Source organism: Protomyctophum parallelum (genome assembly GCF_964188405.1).
Source record: "Protomyctophum parallelum genome assembly, chromosome: 2".
Taxonomy (NCBI): domain Eukaryota; kingdom Metazoa; phylum Chordata; class Actinopteri; order Myctophiformes; family Myctophidae; genus Protomyctophum; species Protomyctophum parallelum.
In genome coordinates, this window is record NC_139699.1 from 47,857,448 (window position 1) to 47,882,541 (window position 25,094).

Genomic DNA, 25,094 nt, shown 5'->3' on the forward strand with positions numbered 1-25,094 from the left:
CAGGCTGCTAGTGTTAGCACTTGTATACTGTATAGGCTCGCTGATCGTTAGTTTAGTGCTTAGATTAGCGTGTAATCTAAGCACTTAGATTAGCGTGTAATCTAAGCACTGATTGAACTTCATCTCCGCCTTTAATCTAATTAATTTTTTTATTGACAACGTGAACGAACCCCGACACCAGCGCTGCAAAAATAGACAGATCTACAAGCTCTCAACGCGTAGCGAACTGCGCTGCAGAAACAGGCAGGACGCGCGATGCCTTGAGAGCCTTGAGATCAGCAGCAGCATGGAGCCGCCGGCACTCCCAGCCTCCAACGGCGCGGGGAGGCAAGACTTCTGCGGCGAGGAGGAGACTTGGCCACTGGGCAGGCTAGGCTACATGTTGCTGTGGTAGCCACAGCAACATGTAGCCTGCCCAGTGGTTGTGATGTTAGCTTCAAGCTAACAAGCATCTGCTTGTCCGTTCCAACTTCACTTCATCTCCACCTGTAACTTATGAGTGCAGTACTTTCATCCGACGGAGCATTGGTCCGAACGACAACCTACCTCCTCCCTCACCCTAACCCTAACCTCCCCCGGGGCAGACACCTAAACCTAACCGCAACCCAATCCCGACCCGCAGCGCACCTCGGAGCATTGCTCCGTCGGATGATAGTATGCCTCCCGTAACTTATTTCTTATTTTTTCCCTGGCTGCGCAGCTGCGCTACAAACAGACGGATCTACAAGCTCTCAACAGCGACCGGAGCTGCAAAAACAGGCGCCCCCTTAAAGGAGACTTGCCACTGTCCCACTGTCTGTTTTGATCGGGCATTTTGATCGGCAATTTTGATTTATTTTGAGAATCCGATCCGATCCGATACAGGCATGATCGGCCGATCATGATCGGTGGCCGATCGATCGGCGCATCTCTAGGTAGGACGTTATCGATGTGCACACAATGATACTCAAAGGTCAAATTAGGCCAAGCAAGGAGACCGACCGACGGGTTATTGTGTGTCTGTTATGGGACAGCTCATTGTGCTCATTTAAAGACAACCCACATCTCCAGAGACATTACACATTCAGGTTTGGGGAAAGGGAAACGGAGCGTTTCACTGATAGTTGACTACAGTATCTGGAAAGTGTCCTCTGCATTTATTCCAGTGGTTCCCTTGTGTGCAGTAACTAACTAACTGTGTGCAGAGGCACACTGGTGTGACTATGAGACAAGTCCAGGTGACAAACACCACGCCAAAGTACTGCACGATCGGGCCTCGCCGAACCTGACTCCCAACAACCCCACATTTACCCAAAGAGTTGCTGAGATTTAGCAGGCGTGCATGCACGAGAGAGGAGTTATGTGTGTGTGAGGAGCTGATCACAGTCACAGATAGAGGGAAAGTGTTATATTATGCCTATTATTTATGCTATATATTATTATATTGTGTCACAGTCTCAGAGAGAGAGAGAGAGAGAGAGAGACATCTTTGTTTTCTGTTATTGCTGAGTGACGCACACAAGCAACAAGGGATTTAGAGAAAAAGTCTGTTGTGGAACTCCGCACATGCACTTTTCACGAGTGATTAGCCTACTAATGATTGACAGGTGCTGCCGCTTTAGGAGCGTTGGGAGTGAAACAGATCGACTTCCTCTTACTCTTCAAAATAAGAGCTATAGAGCGTCGCAGTCCTGCCCCCTTTCAGAACGACGAGTGGCCCAGGAAATGATTCTCCATTCCTTTGCTCCATAGGCTATTCAAAACTTATTTATTTAAAGACCTTTTAAGCGTCGTACGAAGCCAACTCGAGTCGTGACAAATATTGACAACAAACACAATATTTTGGACCAAAAAATAATTACTAAGAAGAAAAACAACAAAAAAAGTGTTGTAACCTGCCGTTTTTTTCTACTTTCTAATTCTTTGTTCGGTCCAAAACATTGTGTTTATTGTCATGATTTGTCACGACAATTGGCTTTGTCCGCGGCGTAAACGTCTTTAAATAAATACTTTCTGAAAAGTCTATGAGGAAAATGAACAGGGATTTATTTTCCGGGTCTCTCTGCGACACTATACTTGTAATGATTAGTCAATACTAGTTGTAAGTGAACTTACAGGATGTGTAGATAGATTTGTAGCGCCCTGAAAGATAATGCGGGTATCTGTCGTGAGTGACTGTAAAAAATCGTCCATCGATCATCTGACAGCCCCCCCCCAGTTTCTCCGCGCCTGGCGCAATGTGTTCTGATATTATCATCACTTTACCCAAATGCAGCTCCAGGAGGTTAGGAGGTTTTGGACAATTAATGTTTTATTTTGATTTATTTTTACTTTATTACAATAATGATGGAAATACCCTCTCCATAGTTGGAGTTAGGTGGTTTGACGGACAGCTTGAGGATCCAATGGAGTTAGGAGGTTTAGCCAGAAGCATTTTATTTATAATTTATTTTAGCTAAAATAAATAATCTTGCATGGTATTTGGATGAGGCTGGACCTTGCCTTTTTCCATTTTAAATGTCATATATTTAACTTTTCCTACATTTATAATCATAAAGCTAAAAAGGTACTAACTACGTAAATGTCCGTAGACAACCGTATACTCCATATATGAAAGTGGCGACCGTCAATTTACATTTTAGCACTGCTCCGGTTACTATGGAGAGCCTCCGTCCCCACCAGCTATGGGATTTTTAAATCCAGCTCCATTGAGCCTCCATTAGAACAGGATTTCCAAAGCTCTGTATCTCTAAAGCTTCGAGCGCTGTCCATGGTGATCCCGGCTATTGTAAATCATTTGTGAGTTTGTATCGCATCGCTGAGCACATGTAACTGTTTGTAATGATAGCTAAGGGGTATGAGCTAAGGATGTGACGGTTTTCGGTTCAACTGGTACGATCCGGTTTCATCTAGTAAACCGGTGTAATTTATTGAAACCACCCGAACCGTATTTTTATGTTTACCGACGGAAGCGGCAGCAACGCTCGCCGAGGTGCTCAGGCTCACTGCTGGCTGCGTGCTGTAGCCTGCAGAGCGGCCAGGAGCCCAGCACACACACCAGGTGTCAGGTTTCAAGTGAATGGGGGTTGTCATGTTGCACAGAATCAATGTGGTCATAGCAGCCGCCTGTAGAAACCCCTCTCCTGCCCAAGCAGCAGCCCACAGTGCCCGCACCGTGAGACCGCACAGTGAGAATGCTATAGCATTGCAATAAGCTAAGGCTTAGCTGCTAAACACAACACCAGCCATGGTGGAGGTGATGTTAGCATAGCGTAGCGTAGCGTAGCGTAGCTGCTGCTTGGCTGTTTAACTTCACTTCATCTCTGCCTGTAATTTCTTATTTTGTTACCCTGACACCGGCACTGCAAAAACAGACCGATCTACAAGCTCTCAACTCTCAACCTGTCCCACTCCACTGAACTCCAGGCTGCATGAACAGCGCTCAAGCGCTCAGTTTTCTTCCCCCTGTGAGTTTTCTTCGCAAGTCTGTGAGTCTTATACTGATGTAACGCTATCAGACACTAGCAAACCCCCAGTAACGTGATCCGACGTCCGGATTTCGTTGCGCATTTACTTTATATAACTTCAATGGCTCTTCTGCACAACGCAGCAGTAGCTTTGCTTTGCGCTTGAGTTAGTCAAAACTAAAAGCGAGTGACAGCGAGACGAGATTAACACAGCATGTCGACCGTGGCAATGGGACGAGGGTTTTCTCGTCAGCGAAAAGTCAAGCGGCCAGTGGCTTTAAACAGTAGGTACAGTTGCTCACATTTGGACTGGACACTGGACACGACAGCGATATGTTTTGGACTCTGAAAATTCACCTGCAGATGGACTCAGGCATGAGACTGGCTTCAATAAAATAAAAAATATTAGATGCGTTACCTGTGTTCCGACTCGTGGATGGAGAATATGACTCCCGACGTGGCCGACTTCTGCTGGATGGAGGCCAAGAAGGTGAACTCATTTTTACTCCTAAACACCTCCACAACCTTCTCTGTGATGTGTGCTGGAGCGTGCACAGCTCTCCCCACATCTGCAGAAGCCAGAGGAGGAGAAACGACAAGAACAAGACATAAGAATTTTAAAGCGAATCAGGAGGTCACGTTAAGCCGAGTATGCAGGGCGTCGGGCGATATGCCGTCAAGCCTCTAAGCTGGTGACTTGCCTGAGCCGGCAGAAGTGTTGACATGTGATGAGACACCGGGTGAACACGCATATTTAACACCATAAATCCTTTTCTCAGCATGCTGGCAGTTTATGTAATGATAACCTACTTTTAAAATGCTGTCACCAACATAGTTCAAGAGACATGTAGATCAATGCACATACTGTGCTAGTGCGTGTGTATGTGTACTTGCATGGTTATATTTCCTGTGCGTGTGACGCGCGTGTCCACACTCCCCACGGCAATGCACTCACTACATGGCTCTGTGCCACAACTGCAGAGGAAAGGTACAGCGGCCTCTTCCGCTGTACCTGTGTGTGTGCGTGCGTGCGTGCGTGCGTGTGTAGATAACATGCATATTGCTCAAAATACACACATGTATGTTTTGACGCACGGGTCCAAGCATGCATGTGTGTATTTTGATCAATATGCATGTTATCTGTGCCCCGAGCACAAAGGCCAGGCACTGAGTGGGACACCTGGTCCAGTGCGTCCAGCTGTAAGACAGAGGAGTGGGCCACTTGCCCGCCTCAGTGTGAGGGCATTTAATTATCCCCAGGGAAACAGTGGCCTGTCTGCCCTTGGACTCGGCCTCCCTGCTGTCACACTCCCAGTCAGTGAAGTGACATTCCACTGACCCACCCCCCCCCCCCCCCCCCCCCCCCACACACACACACACACACACACACAGTGGCTGGCTGACGAGAGCCTATACCGACTACAGAGTCCATTAATGGATCACGCCTTCAAACCAGGAGGTCTGCAAGGGAACATGTCAGCACCATGCTTCCCCGTGAAGATCCACAACGTCAGCACCATGCTTCCCCGTGAAGACCCAAGACGTCAGCACCATGCTTCCCCGTGAAGACCCAAGACGTCAGCACCATGCTTCCCACCGTGAAGACCCAAGACGTCAGCACCATGCTTCCCCCCGTGAAGACCCAAGACGTCAGCAACATGCTTCCCCCCGTGAAGACCCAAGACGTCAGCACCATGCTTCCCCCCGTGAAGACCCAAGACGTCAGCACCATGCTTCCCCCCGTGAAGACCCAAGACGTCAGCACCATGCTTCCCCCCGTGAAGACCCAAGACGTCAGCACCATGCTTCCCCGTGAAGACCCAAGACGTCAGCACCATGCTTCCCCGTGAAGACCCAAGACGTCAGCACCATGCTTCCCTGTGAAGACCCAAGACGTCAGCACCATGCTTCCCCCCGTGAAGACCCAAGACGTCAGCACCATGCTTCCCTGTGAAGACCCAAGACGTCAGCACCATGCTTCCCTGTGAAGACCCAAGACGTCAGCACCATGCTTCCCACCGTGAAGACCCAAGACGTCAGCACCATGCTTCCCCGTGAAGACCCAAGACGTCAGCACCATGCTTCCCCGTGAAGACCCAAGACGTCAGCACCATGCTTCCCAGTGAAGACCCAAGACGTCAGCACCATGCTTCCCCGTGAAGACCCAAGACGTCAGCACCATGCTTCCCCCTGTGAAGACCCAAGACGTCAGCACCATGCTTCCCCGTGATGACCCAAGACGTCAGCACCATGCTTCCACCCGTGAAGACCCAAGACGTCAGCACCATGCTTCCCCGTGATGACCCAAGACGTCAGCACCATGCTTCCCCCCGTGAAGACCCAAGACGTCAGCACCATGCTTCCCCGTGAAGACCCAAGACGTCAGCACCATGCTTCCCCCCGTGAAGACCCAAGACGCCAGCACCATGCTTCCCCCCGTGAAGACCCAAAACGTGTACAGTACTTTCTCAAACAACAAGCTAGGGCTGACCCAAAAAAATCGATTAATCGACGTTCAATCGATACGCATGGGAATCGATTTTTAAATTTTTAATCGAATAGTCATTAAAAAAAAGCGGCCGCTTTTGGTCCGCGAGACGGCCCCATTTGGTCCGCGAGCCATGCTTGCGCCTCGCAGCACCTCGCAACGCCTCCTCTTTCCCCGTGTTAAAAGCGCACCACAGCTCAGTGGATATTAAATATAGGCTACCATGTTTTATAAGTCATATAAAAACATTACTTACACCCAAATGAAAATATAAACTTCACAGATTATAGATCACATGGAATTATAACAATCTGTTGAGTATTGCCTAAATAATGCCACTATAAAATCTCAACTTTTATCGACGCGCCATTGCGCTGAGAACCTTGTGGAGCCTGGCGGTGTAGGCTACATTATACTTGTGAGGACCTGCTTGGATTCACATGGTGAGTGCGCGCACCGAAAATTCAAAGATCTGCAATCTCATGCGCTGCGTTGTGCATATTGGCTGAGTATAATGGCACAAATGAAACTAGGCCTATAGATTTATTTTGGCCATGCGGAGAATTGATTTTGCCGTTGCCAGCGATATCTTTTTTTTTTCTTGTCTGAAGACTGACCTGTTCCATCACTGTGAACTCCCATGCAGCAGAGCAGCTCCTACAGACCCAGACCAAAACACCTTTTGTCTTTGGCATTTAATTGCACCTGATCGTATTATTGTAATTATGTAGCCTATTTGCCTGTGTTTTTTCTTTTAATTATGTTTTTTTTTTGTGCGCCGATGGTGATGCTCCACTTGTTTCAGCCTGTAGGCCTACAGCACTTTGGTCAGCTTTTATTGTTTTAAATGTGCTATATAAATAAAGTTTGATTTAGGCCTATATTGGAGCAGGTGCTGGCAAATAACTAATTACTGTAATGCCATGCAGTGAAGTTGCGCAAATGTCAACTCAATTAGCAAGCGGAGCTGCTCTCATGCGCTCTGCACTGTCTGCAGCACAATGACTGCAGATCTCTTCTTAAAGTTTACTTATTATGGTTTACTTTCAACCATAAACCATAATATGATTGACAAACCTTGGATTATAATTCTTCATCGACCAACAGCGCATGTAGCATGTCTATGAGGTAATTTAACTATGTGGGATTTCTCCATCGGCATCGCATGTCGATAAAAATGGGATTTCACTAGTGGCATTATTCAGGCAATACTCAACAGATTGTTATAATTCCAAGTGATCTATAATCTGCGAAGTTTATATATTTTTTCCCATACGCACACTCACAGTCACATTAACTTTATGATCAATCAAATTAACCGTGGTTAAGTGTCAGGCTTGAAGAGTTCATTCATGTTACCGTTCGTTTACAATTGACAGAGGAGTTTGGATTATATATATTTTTATTTGATGGAGAGGTAATGCCTGTTTCAGGCGCTGTTTAATTGTTAAATAAAAGACCAATCCAATATGCGCTCCTCTCTATCTTCTGCAGCTATATCGCTGTTTTATTTTAAGCCTATAGTTCATTGGTCAGCCCTAAAGGCTTATCGTTTAAGGCTTACCCGTTGGGTTTCGAAGCGTCGAAGATCGAAACAAATTTATATCGAAGCGTCGATCATCAAAAACGTAATCGAAGGTCAGCCCTACAACAAGCCTAGGCTGTTCAGTGGGCTTTTTCATTAATTTGTGTTTTTCTGCTTTGCTGATTTAGGCTAATTAAGAAAACATATTTTACTTCACAGTCATGTTCTAGCTCATTGGAACCAATTTATGCTGCGACAAATTCAGCTTGTGACAGCAGCGGTGTCACAGATAACTTGACAATGCACTGCCTCTCTGCGGTCACCGTCTCTCCCCATGCTTAGTGATGCTGGAGAGATAAGAATAACTCTGGGATAAATACTAAAGGGGATCCATTAAAAATGAGGTGGCATGTTCCCACTCAGCTATTTGATAACCAACATCATATTTTTCCACTTCTCATGCCATAAATAATGCAGCACTTCCAAACTTAGCGAGTTGCTCTCATGTGGTTCTACCATCTATGATGATTGATGTTGTCTACAAGTTTTAAGTGAACTTCTTCCCACTAAAATTGGGGACCCATGAGACTGTATTATCCACCCCTCTGTGTCGACCAGAGAAAAGATAAATAGCTTCAGATGATTAAGTAGTATGTCTAGATAGAAAATACACTATTTCTTAGTGATGCACCGAATATTCGGCCGCAGAACATATTCGGCAGAAAATGGCTAAAAAGTAGGGCCGGGCTTTAACGCGTTAATTGAGATCAATTAACTACAGAAAAATTACCGCGTCAATGTTTTTTACATTTTAACCCCCTTGTGGCCAAGAGCACGTCAGGCCCATAGACTGCCATGTTAATTGACGTGTTAAATCAACAAATCCCTCGTGGCCAATGACGTTATCTGCGTAGTAGACGTACTGCCCTGTCAGTACGTCTTTTTATAACAAAATATTGCAATTGTTTGACATTTTTTTAATTATTTTTATGTAATCTACCAAAAACCGGCCGAAACCCGCGCGATCGTGCACTATCGTGCACGCGCGCCGTCTCTATGTGATCCGCGGCAGAAATGTTGATATTTTGGGATGTTCCTGGTCGTTTTTAAGCTTAATTTGACTAAGTTATAAAAAAGCTAATGTTAGCTTGGCTGTCCGGATTGCTAAGCTATGTGCTAGTGGTCATAGTAGCCTCCTTTGTTTACCTCCGTTTCACAGGAAGTGATTTAGCCAGATTTGATACTTTTGCCAAAATCAGAATAATGGAACGTTCCCGCCATCTGGTGGCACTTCTGGGTATTAATTTGAAAATGAAAGTAAAACGTGATGTATTTTATTTAGATCGCTGATCCCTCTTATTGCATTAAAATGACGAATTAAGAAATGGGGCATTGGCCAGCATTGGCCAGATTTGGCGACTTTTTGAATGGCAATCGAAAAATGTGAGATATGACCACAATGTCACGAAATGTCTCATTTTATAGCTCCAAGTCACTACTTTACAATGAAAAAATAATTATGATTATAGCTTGTTCCATCGTTTACTTATAAGCTTTTTAGTAGACCTTGGTTTCAGTGATAAGTCAAACCAAGGTGTACTAAAATGCTTATAAGTAAACGATGGAACATGCTAGGAACATATTCATTTTTTCTGTGTAAACTAGAGACGTGCAGCTTTAAAATGAGATATTTCGTGACATTGTGGTCATATCGCACATTATTCTATTGTCATTCAAAAAGTCAGCCAAAGCTGGCCTAAGGCACAATAAGATGTTATTAAGGTTGGCCACTTGGCCATTAGAGGGTTAATCGCACAATTTTTTTCACAGCGGAACGTCGTCACTGGACGAGTTTCAAACGGACCTGCGCACCACCCAGTGCACTGAGTGGAGTGTCCTCTTCAGACAACAACACCCAGTGATGTAACTAGGGTGCGTTTTGCGTCCAAAAACGCACTTTATAGTTTTGGGACGCAATAGACCATCAACCTGTGCGTCCATGGGATGCACTACTGTACTCTCACTAAAAAGAAATTGCGGGGGGAAAAAATGCGGTAAAACAATAATCTACGGAAACGATCATTTTGTATGCCCACATCCGACCTCATCCTATGTTATAAAAAATAAAATCCATGTAGAAATCGTTGTAGAACCACTAATTTGTTGTAACTACATTGTCAACACAGCGCGCCGCCATGTTGCTCAGGCGAGCTCTGACCGGGGAGCGGAGCGCTCCGAGCGCAGCCTCTAGAGTAGACTAGAGCCGTTTAGCAGCCCCACGAATAAGCAGTGAACGGAGATGTCGCAACTCTCTCAACTAAACCGCGCTGCCTCCGACAGAAATATTTAGGGGAACATGTTTTAGCGTGACAAGCAGACCCGATTCACAATAACAGTGACACGCCGGTATTGTTGTTTCTGTTGCGTGTGTGTTGTGCCACCACACATTAAAATGGCACCAAAGAAATTTCCAAAGCCAACTGCAGGGCAGCAGAAAATATCAGCAACGCTATTTTCCAAACCTAAACCCAAACCCAAGTCAACTGCTAATGACATCAACATTGATGATGTTGATAACCCCGTTCCCATACCTGCTGCCTCTACTTGTGCACAGCCTACCTCCTCCATGACTGCTTCTGCAAACAGACAATGAGTCACTTTAAATGAGCTGTGCTGCAGTGCATTAAATGCACCATACTTTAGCTCACTGATTGCACCACATTATTATTATTATTTATATATTTTACATTATTTTGGTGCCATTATATTATTTACTGTTCTGCATACGTTGCACTGTTGTGTTGTTCTGTTTGCATACTTTGCACTGTTGTTGCAAACATCTTTGCAAATATTAAAGTTTTCAGATTTGGAATTGTATTCACTTCTTTCATACATTTCTACATGAATATAACCACATTATAACAATCAAAAATGAAATGATAGTTTATGCTGCAATTTGTAAAAATGACAAAATGTGACCGACAACGTCGCTGAAGTGGGACTCATCAAATGTCCCTGGGACTCATCTACAAGACCATCCCTGCATCCTGGGACTCATTACATTGGAAACCTAGTTACATCACTGTTACCAGACAGTTCACCAGACCGGGGGAAGCCGCTGAGATCACTTTGCTTGTCCCCGTGGATTGGAAATAGGATTTAAAAGGCTATCGATGCGAAACATGTTGCAGTCAGACAGATATTTTGTGAAGCCACAAGGAAATCGGGATTTCCTGATAGTTCATATAATGGCCTGTTGTGGCGCTGTCATTGGGCCCAAAAAAACCCATAGCCCCATAGAAGTCCATGTATTTGGGCCCAACTTCACCTAGACTGTATTACCTTAATAAACATGGTCATGAATACTTTTTGCTTCCAGTCACTAGTTTAAAGTCTCATTTCTAATGTCATAATATTCTTTTTGGAAAATTATGGTCCCATTTATAAAGAAAATGACCATAAAGTCGCGCATGTTCTGAGGGGCGTGGCTACCGTTACAGTCTATGATCGGGATTCCCCACCCACTCGAGTCAAAATAAAAACCAACTAAGAAGAAGGGGGGAAGTCCCACCTCGTTGTCTGGGCCAGCCAATGGGCCAGCTGGGCCCAAACGGATCTAGAAAGATGGCGACTTACAATTCAAGGACTGACAGGCTTCATTTTACGTTCATGTTAGACCCGGGGAACGCTTTGTCCATATTTTTTACAGTCTATGGTTGCACCGAGCCTAGCCTGGAAGCTAGCGTCAACAGTAGCTCTGGTCCATAGCGTAGTTAGGACTCAGGAGGAGTTCTATGGTACTTAATTTGATCCTTTCCCCTCACACCCTCGGAAGTGCAGGCTGTGCAGCTCCTTGTTTTTTAGCACAAAAAAATATGTTGAAAGCCTACTTTCCTCCTTCTAACACTATGGATCAGAGCTAACGTTATTCCAACTCCCAGTAAGAGTTCAAGGATCCGTCCAGATGACATGGTTTCTAACTAAACGGTTATGGCCAACTAAAATGTAAAATCTGTTATGGCTGTTACTGTATGTCCATGGAAGAAACACAGAGGTTTTCTTATGGTCATGTCACATATTTGCTGCACCAAGCCCCCCCCCCAACCCATCCACCATCCAAACCTTCAATATTGCTTTCCCCGGGTATTTAATTTATTTAATTTCTTAGTGTTTTTCCCCTAATAAAGTTGTTTTTGATTTCTCATGTCCCCCTTGTAAAGCATCTTTGGATACTCAGAAATTATTATTATTACATTTGAGATATCATTATTACCCCTATTATTACTACAAAAACAATGTTTTTTTTATATATATATTTTTTTATCCCACGATTTTGTAACCCATTTTTCATTTTCTCTTTCTGGTTTCTCACACAGAGCATAGAAGCAACAGTTACAGTAGATGTTTGACAATAACTGTAACTGTGGTGGATACAGCAGGGGAAGTTGACAGGGCGGTAACACAGCTCTCGACACAACAAATGGCACATAAAGCAGACAAATCCACTACAGACTACCAGTACCACGGTGTTGCTCTGAAGGTTATCTGGAGGACAGAAAGTGGAACAAGGGCAGTGTTCAGCAGCAGGCAGTGGCCACCAACTGGACACATTAACGTGTAACAAGACCTTGCATGTCACTGGGAAGCACATTTACTGGACACAGCAGAGTCTCACGCTGAAGCATTGCGTGTGTGTGTGTGGGGGGGGGGGGGGGGGGGGGGTGTATGTGTGTGTGCGTGTGGGTGTGGGGGGTGGGGGGGTGTGTGTGTGTGTGGTATATATGTGTTAGTGTGTGTGTGTGTGTGTGTGTGTGTGTGTGTGTGTGGAGGGGGGGTATGTGTGTGTATGGGGGGGGTGTATGTGTGTGTGTGGGGGGGTGTATGTGTGTGTTTGTGCGTGTGTGTCTGAGGGAACCACACTTACTGGACACAGCAGACCGGCCTCACAGTGAATCATTGCTGTGTGTGCGTGTGCGTGTGCGTGTGCGTGTGTGTGTGTGTGTGGGGGGGGGGGTGTATGTGTGCGTGTCACAGGGAAGCACATTTACTACTGACACAGCAGACCGGCCTCACACTGAATCATTGCTGTGTGTGTGTCTGCATGTGGACTGTCCACAATATTCCTGACTAACAATGGCTACGTTTACATGGACCGTTAAATCCCCTTTTCATTCAGAATAAAAGTTAAATCCTATTAAAAGTTGTCATGTAAACACCTACAAAAACTTAAATCTGAATGAAAATGGCCAATCTGATTTAAACTTAGATCTGATGTAACTGACCGGTTTATTACATTTTTAAATCCTATTGAAACAATTGTGGACTCATGTAAACACTCATTCGGATTTAAGTTCATTCTGGTCTTTCTGTGCATGCTTGTTTCCATGTAATTGGTATGGCTATATTATGCTCTTGTTTTGCGATTAATTATAAGAAACTAGACATGTTTAATTTCACATCTCTGAGAGCAACCTCTCATAGGCTACAGGATACATCAAATATAAAGTAATATGGCATAAAAGTGTTTTTTTATTATTATTATTTTGTTTTACCTGAAATGTAGTGGAGTAGAAGTATTGGAAATTGGAAATACTCAAGTAAAGCAGAAATACCTAAAAATTAATTCTGAAGTTTTCATTCTGAATGAAAAAGCCCTCATGTAACCGCAGCCATTGTCCTGAAAGTAAAACACATTAATTTTTAGCACGCACGCTAGGGCATTAACATAATAATCGAATAGTCGACTAGTCGACTAGCAAAACACTAGTCGACACTGTTAATTGACATCCGATTATTTGCTAATATTTTTTTTATTTATTTTTTATGATATTCTTTTTTTTTTTTTTTTTTTTCTACAGCAGACATGCAGGCATGCAGCTGTGAGCTCGGTTGTTTTGTTGGTAGATCGCCAACTTCAGTACTAATCCATTCTTGGCTGATTGTTTTCATATCATATACAAGCCTACTGTACGTGGGTTTTGCCGTCACCCTCACTGGGGTGGGCGGCGGTGGCACTAGCAGCATTCAAGACAGATTTTCTTTGGGAAAAGCATATGCGATATGCCTCATAGGCTCATAAGATCAATGGGGACAACTACAGTGTGTAAATACTTTTACTATTGGTGAGTTTATTACTGTAGTTTGTTCAACAAGTTAGATTGGAGACGTGTCGTTGTCATCCAGTACAGTAAAGTATAGCAGGAGTTCCTCCTCGCTCTGCCCAATATTATCCAGTGTGGTGACAGTCAAACTACAGTAGCTCTTGCCGTGATTTCATGTTTCTTCATGCTTATCCAACAAAAGTCTGCGTGCCGCGTGTGGCATTATTAAAAACAAACAGCTATGCCGCACGATCATAGTTCTAATAGTCGCAAAAGACTCGCGATGGAGTTAAGTAGTTGATCATCTGATTCATAGCCTGGCAGCCTGCTAGCTAGCAAACCTCCTCCTTACGACTCCTAGCTTGTAGCTCCTTCAAAAAACCAAAGGAACTGTGGTTGTAACTTGTTGAACATTTAGGGTTGTATGAAAAACATCGCATGGTTCATTCCTTCTCCTCCTCCCCGCTTCAGTCTCCACTCTCCAAAACATTGTGAACAACGTAACATGCTATGCTGCTCCGTAGAACGGTCTTGCGCATCAAAAATAGCAGATCTACAAGCTCACAACGCGTCCATCCGTGAGTCATTATGGACTTGCAACTTTGACTTGAAACAGCTGAGCTAATTTCGGCCAATCAGAGCAGCATTCAGCGTAATCTAGTAAGAGTGGCGACACTCGCGTTGACTCCCACTGTAACAATGGAATGCGGAAGTGCTCATTCTATCTCAATGGGATAGTTCCAATGTTTGGAACTATAGCCCATAGGAAGTGTGTCGCCACTCTCTTAGTACTATTCCACTCGGCCTGCATTGAGTGCATTCACCGGCTCTGTTTTGCTTCACTCGCTGGCTGTTTCAGAACACGATGTTTTAATGCTTGATTGGATGGAATAAATATCATATTTTACCTCTGACTAATCGACTATAAATCGATTTCGATGGTATTCGAGTCGACTATCAAAAATCACGTTTGGTTAATGCCCTAACGCACGCACACACACACAAAGAAGCCAGTCTACAAGCTCACAACGCATGGTGAGCTTGTGGATTAATTAAACTGACCATGGACACACCGCCAAGCACAAATAACGGCATAATATCAGTAATATAATAATGTACAACGTGTAGCAAAGCCATAAGATGGGGACAGTGCCGGATTCCTAATTTCAAGAAACAGTTGGCAACCCTACCCAAACTGGCTCAAAATATGGTTATGGCAGCGAAGCGGTCAAATAATTGTAATGCAGGAGTATTATGCCATTTAATAGCAAAGTCAGTATACTAACATCTATTAAATCAAACCTTTTATAGTATATATTTACTTATGTATTGGCATTTTCACCACTGCTGTCTCTAAGTATGCCTTTTGATTTTTACACTTCATTCTTTATAACGCTGCTGTATATTCTCACATTTTGTCGCTTTCTAACTCTGTTTTGAGAAGCACCGTACAAATAAAGTTTCTTATTCTTTTCATTTTTAATAGAATTTTCTTATAATAGTGCAGTGGGCCAGGAAAACAGAGAAAAGGCTGGGATGCATTAGCCAGAGGTGCTGCTTAGAATGTCTTATCATCCATCCTTCCCTCCAATTATCCCTCCATCCATCTCTACGTCCATCTAGTGCACAGTGTGCAGCAGAGAGTCCCTGAGGAGCTAGCCTGCTTTCCGCTGCCCCAGAGGCACCATCGGCAGTGTAGAAACCCCAGGCTGCACAACAAGGACTGGAACGGCAACAGCACGCCCACACACACACGCGCGCGCGAGCACGCTCACACACACACGCAACACTAACACGTGTGAGCCAGATAATCGCAATTCCCCCCAAAGACTGACTGAAATGGCCCTTAGTTGCCCTGGCTGAAATTGCACGTGGGAATGTTGAGGAAGAGATTGTGCCATAAAAAAAAATTAAGATTCTTCACTCAAGTGTTGCATGAAAGAAATGGCAAAAATGTGTTGAAAGGCAAGCAACTAAGAAAAACACAGGCTGAAAAAAATCAAATAGAAAAAGGCAAGAAGAGGGTATTGGGGGGAGGCAAAGTGGTCTCCTACACAGGTCAGCCCCGCTCACATTTTCAGGAAGTCTTCGGCGATTGAAAAATGGATGAACCTAGAATAATGAAACTTTGATGAAAACCGCCACGCAGCAATGTGCCGAGTGGCAATGCGGCGAGCAGCGGCAATACACCAAGCGGTGGTGTCCTGCTGTCATCTATGATGTGCGAGACGCTGAAAGCCAAGAACCAAGATGGCCAAATGCGCAAACTTGTCGAGATTATGAGTTAAAGGGATTGTGACATTAAAAAAAAGGTTTTGGAATTGTTCTTGTTTTTTTTAGGTTTTCTAATCTCAATTGCACCCAAAAAACATGAACTTTTAACATTCAGTAGATTTTCTGTGATCTGGGGTTTTCTGGCTCAAACAGGTGCTCTGATTTGCCGGCAGTAAGTGACATCACTTACTGCAAATCCCATATATGTCAATGGGATTTGCCAGCAGATGTCACTGTTTCACTGTGTTGCCTGTTTTCATTGTAGCTCAAAAGGCCCAAAAAAACCCAAAGAAAACTTCAGACCACAGAAAATCCACTGAATGTTCAAAGTTCAGGTTTTTTGGGTGTAATTGAGGTCATAAAACCTAAAAGAAAAAGAAAAAGAAATGAAAATGAATGTCATAAAACCTTTAAGTCTTCGTCTCCAGTCTTAGTTCATAGCACTCCATTATGAGTCATCAAGGAGAGTGAAGTGAATTACGCTCTCTCTCATCCATTAGGCCTACCTCTACAGCGGGGATAGCAACCCACTCAAACTCTCACTTCAGAGTTTGGGCATTCCATAACAACTGTGTTAAGTACCTCCACTTTGTCTTCAGCGTTCACATATGCAGTTTGTGCACTCCCACGCTCACTTTGCCTACATGCTTTACAACACTGAGAACGTTTACCTTCAGAGCGGAGTGAAAATAACTGCAGTCTGCCCTTTAAAGGCTATTTATATTTGCATGCACGCACGCACGCACACACACTAGGCATGTGAATCTCGTCTCATCTCACGATTCGATACGCATCTCGATGCACTGCCAGCGATACGATACATTAGAGCAGGGTTCCCCAATAGGCGGCCCGCGGGCCATTTGCGGCCCACAGAGCGCCCCCTTGTGGCCCATGAAAGAATTTCCAAAAAATAAAAAAAAATGTTTTTTTTTTTTTTTTTTTTTTTTTTGAAGGGTCCCAGATATAAATGGCATTAAATGGGGGTCAGTAGCCTATGCATGTCAAACTGGGCATCCTTTTCAAATGAATGAATTTTCAGGGCAAGACCTCGACCTCGCGCGTGCAGACTCGGCCCCCAGCCTGGTACGCTAGTCAAAATATGGCCCTTGAGGAAAATTAATTGGGGAACCCTGCATTAGAGATACATGGAATCCCCTGGCGATACGATGCAATACGATTCTCCCTCTTCCCGATGCGATGCGATAACCATTTAGTTCAAATCAATGCGATGCGATTCACCCCTCGACCGATACGATGCGATTTGATGGCGATTCATCACAATAGAAAGGATTTATATTAAAGCTCTATTAATTTCCCAAAACATGTAAAAAAGCATTACATTTAAATTCAAAGGAATTTATTGTTTTACTGTAGGTTAGTATTATAGCTCTGCATCTCAAACAACCCAACTTAGGCTATAGAATTATGTAAGTAAACAAAGGGTCTGCTCTCTGCTGGTTATTGTGGAATTGTTAGATTACTAATAATCATAGGCTATAGTATAATTATTATATCTCAAAGGTCAATTTGAGGTTTTGAGTATAGAGGGTTCAAGAGATTAAAATGTAATAGCCTATCGTTCATCAATTAATGTTACCAACATATAAATAGAAAAGAAACAAATAAACAAAACAAAAATTACAGGTCACACTTGTATAGTGCTGTCAAACAAGTCTATGTCTAGTTTAATCTGCAACAGTTTTATAATATAATTGCATATGTATAGTGGGGGTCCCCACTTGATCTCTCACTCTCAGCTAAGTGGTCCTTGGCTTGACCTGAAAAACATTGAAGACCCTGGCCTGCATGTATTATTAACGTTATAAATACATAGCAGATGTAGGCCTACAAGCTCACAACGCGTCTCATCCACGCCCCGCTGTGAGCTTGTGGATCTGCAATTTTAGGCGTGCGACACCGTCTTGCTGCAGAATATAAATAAGGCTTCTAAGTTCTATCCCAGAGAACAGCAGGGGAAAGCTGGACAGTGGAAAGTTGTAAACGACTTTAAACGCAATACAAGCAGTACTACTACACCCTGCTGTGGCGTTGTTGTTTTACACGTGTGTGCAGACTGCAGAAGCTTTCTTTAATTACAAATTGATGAGGATCGCGACGCAGATTTGCGTCGGATAATCAGCAAGCACAGCTGTGGAGTGTGGATCAGATACGAGCAGTCCAGCACGCAGCGCTACAGTGAAAAGTCAACTGATCGACGGACAAAGCTACTCGGACAGCTATTTTATAAAGCTAAAGAGTAAAGGTGGTGCTTCTTGTTTAATGCGTGGGGCTCACTTCTGTTAGTCGCGGGTGCTCTTTATAGTCTGACTCTGAGTCTGTTGTCTCAACATGTCTACTCTGCACCGTCGTACGGTAGCTTCTGTTCACTGACTGTGGGCGCGTTCGGAAATACCACACCGGAGCACTCTCTCCTATTAGTTTGCATTGCACTTTTTTTTCTTCCTTTTCTGATCCGTTCAATGCGCCTCGGAAACACAGGATAGGGTGAAATTTACCATGAAAAAACGGTGCAACCACGGATTTTACCGATGCAAGCACTCCGCGAACGATGCATCGAGATTTCACCTGTCAATTTTACCGATACACAGTGAATGGACCGATTCACTCGCATCGCGCACGTCATAATCGATGAATCGATACGTATCGATTATTTTCCACATGCCTAACACACACGCACACACACGCAAGTGCATTAACAGAATAATCTAATATTCGACTATCAAAACGCTACGACACTGTAAATCAAAATCAGATTATTCGCTAATATTAATTTTAATATATATGCTGGGAGTCTGGTGCAACGCACAGGTCCTGGCGGTACTCCTGGTGAGAGCAGGAGTGGACCTGGTGAGACGTAGGAGGGGCCCGGACAGGAGTCAACCCATAGAGCCTAGTCCCTCCACATGCCGGAATTGTACCTCTCAGTCCCGGCAGAGTAGTTCCGGAGGGCCCAGGCCGTAGCGTAACGGTCTGGGCACCGGACTGGTAATCCAGTCGCAGTGTGCCGCGGGTTCGACTCCCGGACCCGACACGGCCTTTACTGCATGTCATCCCCCCATCTCTCTCCCGTTTCCTGTCAGCCTACTGTCTGTCCCTTCAAAAATCAATAAAAGGCGTAAGCCGCAAAAGAATATCTTAAAAAAAAAAAAAAAAAGAGTAGTTCCGGAGTGGATCCAACGGATTGTGTGTCCCTGGTCTTTCCCTAGTGGGTCTGATCGAGGGTAGCTACTGGGACATAAGTCGGGACTAGATCACCCCGGCTAGGTCACCCGAGTGAGGGGTATGATGTCCGCAAGACCCGAAACCCTGATGACCTTGGGATACATCACTCGGAGTGAGGATACGTCCCAGGTGCATCCATAGCTCTAATCTATGTTCCATAGCTCTAATCTATAGTCCATGGCTCTAAACTATGGTCCATAACTCTAATATGAGCTATGGACCAGAGCACGCCTGCTAGCATGCAATCATAATCTAGCTCCTTCTAACGCTAACCCAGAGCTAATCCTTAGCCTTGTAAAAACCAATTGTGGTATACAATTATGTAAATTATAACCTACTATACACAGTGTGCTGTGGGGCAGGTTTCAGTACCACTGCTGGCAGCCTCTACTTCCTACCTCAGTCACACATGCTTACACTGGCACTGGCGCAGCACCTTCGCTCCCAACCACTTTAAACATTTATACACACACACACACACAGTTTACACATGAGGGAAATACCTGGAAATGAGATGTGAGCTAATTCAGTGGCACGCTGAGTGCTTTGAGGTGGTGTATCAGTATCAGTCAGACTTGTGCATTTGTGCAAGGCCCACTACTGGGAGCCTGGCCCACACTGGGGGACCACAGCCACCCACAGAGCTCCAGTAGAGCCTGGCCCACACTGGGGGACCACAGCCCCCCACAGAGCTCCAGTAGAGCTCAAGCCGTGAGACGAGTCAGACAGCCTCCCCATCAGCTCTGGCACTGCTTAATTACTCCTCTCATTTTTGCTCAACCATTCAGTGGATTTCAGACAAGAATAGTGGAAGCACAGCAGCCAGCCAACCAGGCCCTATCCTGTCACCACAAAGCCACTTATCTAGCGCTTCATCCTAATTATTATGCTCTACTACGAAAAAAGGGATAGATAACAGCATCTGCAGACATGGTCCCTCTTTTGTCTGTGATAAATTGTCCCCCTTAGAGATCCTAACCGGCCCCACATTAGATGTCAAAAACAAAATGGCAAATAACATTGAGCATTGAGCGATGGCCTCCTTAATCATTCTCTCAGTGACAACCTATATCACACTAGGTAACACTAAGCACCAGCTTTTCTCTTTTTTAACCCATTTTGAGCGGGAACCCCTTTTGGTGTTTTAAACATTATGTTATAATTTAGCTATTGAAAAATAGCAGATCTACAAGCTCATAGCGTGCCACCGAGTGGCAGAACTTGTAGGTCTGCTATTTTTGAAAAATCGTTAAAATGTGCCTCAAATCTTTCAGAACATTTTCATGATTTAGACGTCAGGCCTGAATGGGTTAAAGAAAGAAGGGGGGGGGTCAGACGAGTGTGGTCTACAGTGGTCACTAGGCAGCATGCCAAGTATGCCCAGAGAGATAGGATCAGGACAGGACACACAAGATAACACACAAAATAACTCATCTAAGGTCATCCAAGGGCACCACAGCTACTAAAATCATCTGTCACAAGCCCACGAAATTCACACAGAGCGAATATGCCACACATGTCACACAGAGGCACACCTGCTGTCACAGAAGTGACAACTGACAGTTCAATATCGATAAGAGCTAGAACCCTATGAACAATGAACACAGCGGTTGCATTACTTCACCAAAAATAGCTACATAAACAATGCAAACACGACGCCTCCCTAATCGCCATGTCTGAGCAAACAGTGCATCAATTCTCTGGGCCAAATGAGAAACAGCACGGAGGAAAGGAAACGCAAAGTGGCATGTCTACATGGAGTAATGTCTCCACATGTGTTGTTTCGAACACATCTAGCCTACAGATTATTCAAGTGGGACTCCATTTGGCGAGGAAGCTACGGGTTTAGTCCAGGGGGTGTGTGTTGAATTGTGAACTGAACTGAGAGGCATGAATTATTAAAATAAATAGCACTCCAGATGTTTCCTCTACCTTCATGACAAACACTAGCCTCCGCCAGAGCATGCAGATATAAGCGGAGCATAACGCAATCTTGATAAACTACTGTGGTCTCTGCCTCTATAAGATGTGCATGTGCGTACACATACACATCTGTTGGTACTGTGCACTTCCCATCCTCGGGAAAGTACAGTCATGGTGATGCATGAACAACCGAGTTGCACGCTATAGCTTAAGACCCTCTAGCGTTAATAAACCTCTGTCACGGAGGCTGCTACGAACTGGATGCCTTTTTCTTTGCGTGAAAGATGCAACAACAACAACTGCAAGTTAGAGTCATTTAGTACAGAGACTGAAAGAGCCTTTGCCGTTTTTATCAAAGCTACTCTCTCTTCCCCGTGTTCCGCCGTGCCTCAGAGACAGCACTGTAGGACAACATCAAATGCTTGGAGGGACCGCAAGAACAGACATGTTTACATTCTTCCTTCGGTAACCCTGACTAAAACAAAACGACAAACGCGTCTTGTTGAGATGCAGCAGTCACCACTCTTGTCGTCTCTCTCTCTCTCTCTCTCTCTCTCTCTCAAATTATTGCGACAACAAAAAATATTGGGTGAACTACTCCTGGTTATGAAATCTGGGCCGTTATGTTAGCAATTTTGTTTTTTGCAAATCGATTATATTATACTTCCCTACCCAACTCCCTCTCCTCCGTCCTTGGAGACACCAATGTTAATAAATGGGTCGTCACTTTTATGTTGCCCGCTACCATAATCCACAATTTGCATAGTGATTGTACACAGTCTGCGTTTTATCTACCACGTCGTTATTGTCATGGGTAACACTAAATCCATAATGCGTGATTTATATACGACGGATCAACACTGCATTGAATGATTATTTAACATCACAGACAGACGAGAGATCTAGTTTGTCTCTAAATCATCACACATTACGCTCACAAGTTTCCAGCAGCAGCAACTTGAGGAAAACAAAAAACTCTGACCAGAGATCTGGTCAGAGTCGCACTTTTTTTTTTTCCTCTCCCGTTAAGAAAATTAACATTTTTGGATGTAGCCATGACTGAAAGAATGAAATCACAGGCAGACAAAAGCTTTTCCCAGAAGGAATGGCTGGCATCTCAAGTCAAGAAGCTCAGTCATCAAGGAGAGGACTCGGAGTAGTGCTGCTGCTCCTTTACATGAACAGCAGCAAGTGGATGTGGGGAGTTTTCCAGGCATGCCCAGGTTGGAAGAGACCACGGGGCAGATCAAGAACCAGATGGGGGGAATTACACAGTATCACCATGCTGGCCTGAGAACGTCTCGTGATCCCCTAGTTAGCTTAGCTAATGTGGCCTGGGAAGGACAAGTCTGGAATTCTCTTCTGGAGCGATTACCTTCGTGACCCGACTCTGGATAAGTGGTAGAAGACGGACTTTACAGACTATATTTGCATTATGAATTGTCCCAATGTATAGTGGATGCCCATATTTGATGCCTATCCCTATATTTTCTATCCAACAGTCAGTGTGTAGAGTTGTCCAGATACTAGCCATTACAATTTGTACAATATTGCAGAAATATATATTAACATCCGATGCCCATAGTTGCAGTTTCAAAGGTCACATACTATCAGGCAGGCAGCTGTACTTCTGTGCACCATTCAATGTCAGCATTCATAGGTATCGTGGGACAGTGTTTATCAACACTGCAAATGTCTTATTTGGAGGTAGCAATGCTATGCGGTACTACAGTATTATGATTGTTCTAAAACAATGGAGAAAGTAGCTGTTCACGTTTAAAATTCAGTAAGAATAACCCCAAGTCAGAGATCACATTCAAGTATTTCACGTTCAAGTTAAAGTTAAAATGAAAACCATATTATCAAATAGCTTTTCCTAATATGTTTTTTGAGTAAGTGTGAAAATCCTTTGAAAACTTTTAAGCCGGATTTCTCAGACCTCAGTCTTCAGAAATAAACTTATTTCAAAAAGGTTCCAAAACAGCTCTGATCCTCTACTTTCATATAAAATGGAGAAAAAAGCTATGAATATAGAGTGTAGCTACTGTACTAGTTACTATCACTTTTGTGTTTAAATTCATCTGTATTCCTGTAATTCAGTAGTTCCAGGACCAAATTTGTAGCCTCTATAGAGCGTCGCAGTCCCTCCCCCTTTCAGAACGACGAGTGGCCCAGGAAATGAAATGCAATGCATTCTGACCATAGGATTTTCTTTAAGTATTTATTTAAAGACGGTTACGCCGCGGACAAAGCTAACTCGGATCGTGACAAATCATGACAATAAACACAATATTTTGGGCTGATCAAATCATTAGAAAGAAGAAAATAAAGGCAGGAGACAACACGATTTGTTTTGTTTTTCTTCTTATAAATTATTTGATCGGCCCAAAACATTGTGTTCATTGTCATGATTTGTCACGATCCGAGTTGGCTTTGTCCGCGGCGTAACCGTCTTTAAATAAATACTTTAAGAAAATCATTGACTATGGTCAGAATGCATTGCATTTCATTTCCTGGGCCACTCGTCGTTCTGAAAGGGGGAGGGACTGCGACGCTCTATTGTGAACCCCCCCCCCCTCTTCATGGACTACATTTGTTTTCCAAAAGTTTAAATATTTCAGGTTTTGGTTTAAACTAATTCCACATTAATGTATTTGTATTGGGAAAGAAATGTATTTATCAACACCACTGCATGCAACAACCAATTATGTTAATTGTGATGAAACTCAAAATAGACTTCCACCGTGTGATGGGCTTCCAATCTGAATATTTAGAGGGAATCTCAATTAAATTAAGCAATTTAATTAATTAATTAACTTAATTTGATGCCTCATTGAACAAAGCTTCACCGACAGTGATTGTAAGTATGCATGCATGCGTGCGGACACACAAAATGCAGTTCAACATTCTGACTCAAATATGACTTTTTTACCAGCTGCTGGTCAAAGAATACCCTGGAAATGTACACAACAAGTTCGCCACAAGTTTGCCACCTAGTTTGTCATCTGACAACTCCGTTCACTTCATGGGGCCAGTCCAATGGCGGCTCACATGCTTAAAATAGCTCTTGTCCCAGTTCAGGCTGCATGAACAGTGCTTGATCGCGCAGTTTTCTGCCCTCTCAATGTCGTAAGCCATCAAAGCCATTATGTCTCTGGCCAGCATTAACCAGGGTTGCCAAGTCTGCTTATTTCCAGCCACACTTGCATTGTTTTTTTCCCCCACAGTTGCTTGCCTGGTTTTTGGAGGTTGGTTAGCTTATTTCTGTCACGACAGTTGGCAACACCCCATACATCCCATTCCCATCGTCGGCACGGCATGAAGAGTAATGCCGCGTTCACACCAAGGAAGCTTCTAGCAGGATAACTTCCTGTTATCTCTATGCATACCAGCGTTTTAGTTTTGAAGCTTGGAATTAATAGTTGGGGTTTTTTGCGTAAGCTTTTTCCTCGTGAAAAATTATCTTTGCTTTTAGAAGCTGGGTTCTGGCTTCAAAGCTTCTAGACCAGGGGTCGGCAACCCAAGATGTTGAAAGAGCCGCAAAGAAAATTACGCATTATAATGCAGCTTGCCAAGCTTAATTATCTCCCGGGTTGCAACGAAACTAGCAGAATTTAGCATGCTTTCCCTGGAAATGTCTTTCAACGTTACTTTTGTTGTTGTTTGATAGCTTCTCATAAACATACAGGCAGTCAATCTGCATTGGCTGTGAAGGCAAAAGCCTCTGTCCACGAACTGTTAAATCCTCTGTTTTTCGTCGGCTGTCTTTATTTCTCTCCCTGTAGAAGCCATAGCGTAGCAGGCAGCAGCCTCATACACCCACCGGTTTGTTTATAATAGACACCTGGCTGGCACGGCACTGAGTGTGTCGCATGCTATGACGCAAATTTTAGTTTAGTTAAGTTTACCAAATTTGTAAAAAATGTGTAGAATAAATATTAAGAATGCTTGTCACGTTTGGCCTCCTACAGAAACCATAAATGAAAAATAATGTATTGCTACTTTTAATGCTACAGGGAGCCACTAGGGGTGTGCTCTAGAGCCGCATGCGGCTCTAGAGCCGCCTGTTGCAGACCCCTGTTCTAGACACTGCT

General features: G+C 44.0%; 1 protein-coding gene across 1 annotated transcript in view; it reads right to left on the reverse strand.

The window, feature by feature from the left end:
* Positions 1–25,094, reverse strand: part of LOC310878927 (protein kinase C-binding protein NELL1-like) — a gene marked incomplete at both ends in the record, with an annotated part of 351,954 nt that overhangs the window by 315,582 nt on the left and 11,278 nt on the right. The window contains one exon of the mRNA XM_083793343.1: positions 3,865–4,015. Coding sequence (XP_083649469.1) covers positions 3,865–4,015 — 151 coding nt within the window. The remainder of the gene's footprint in view (positions 1–3,864; positions 4,016–25,094) is intronic.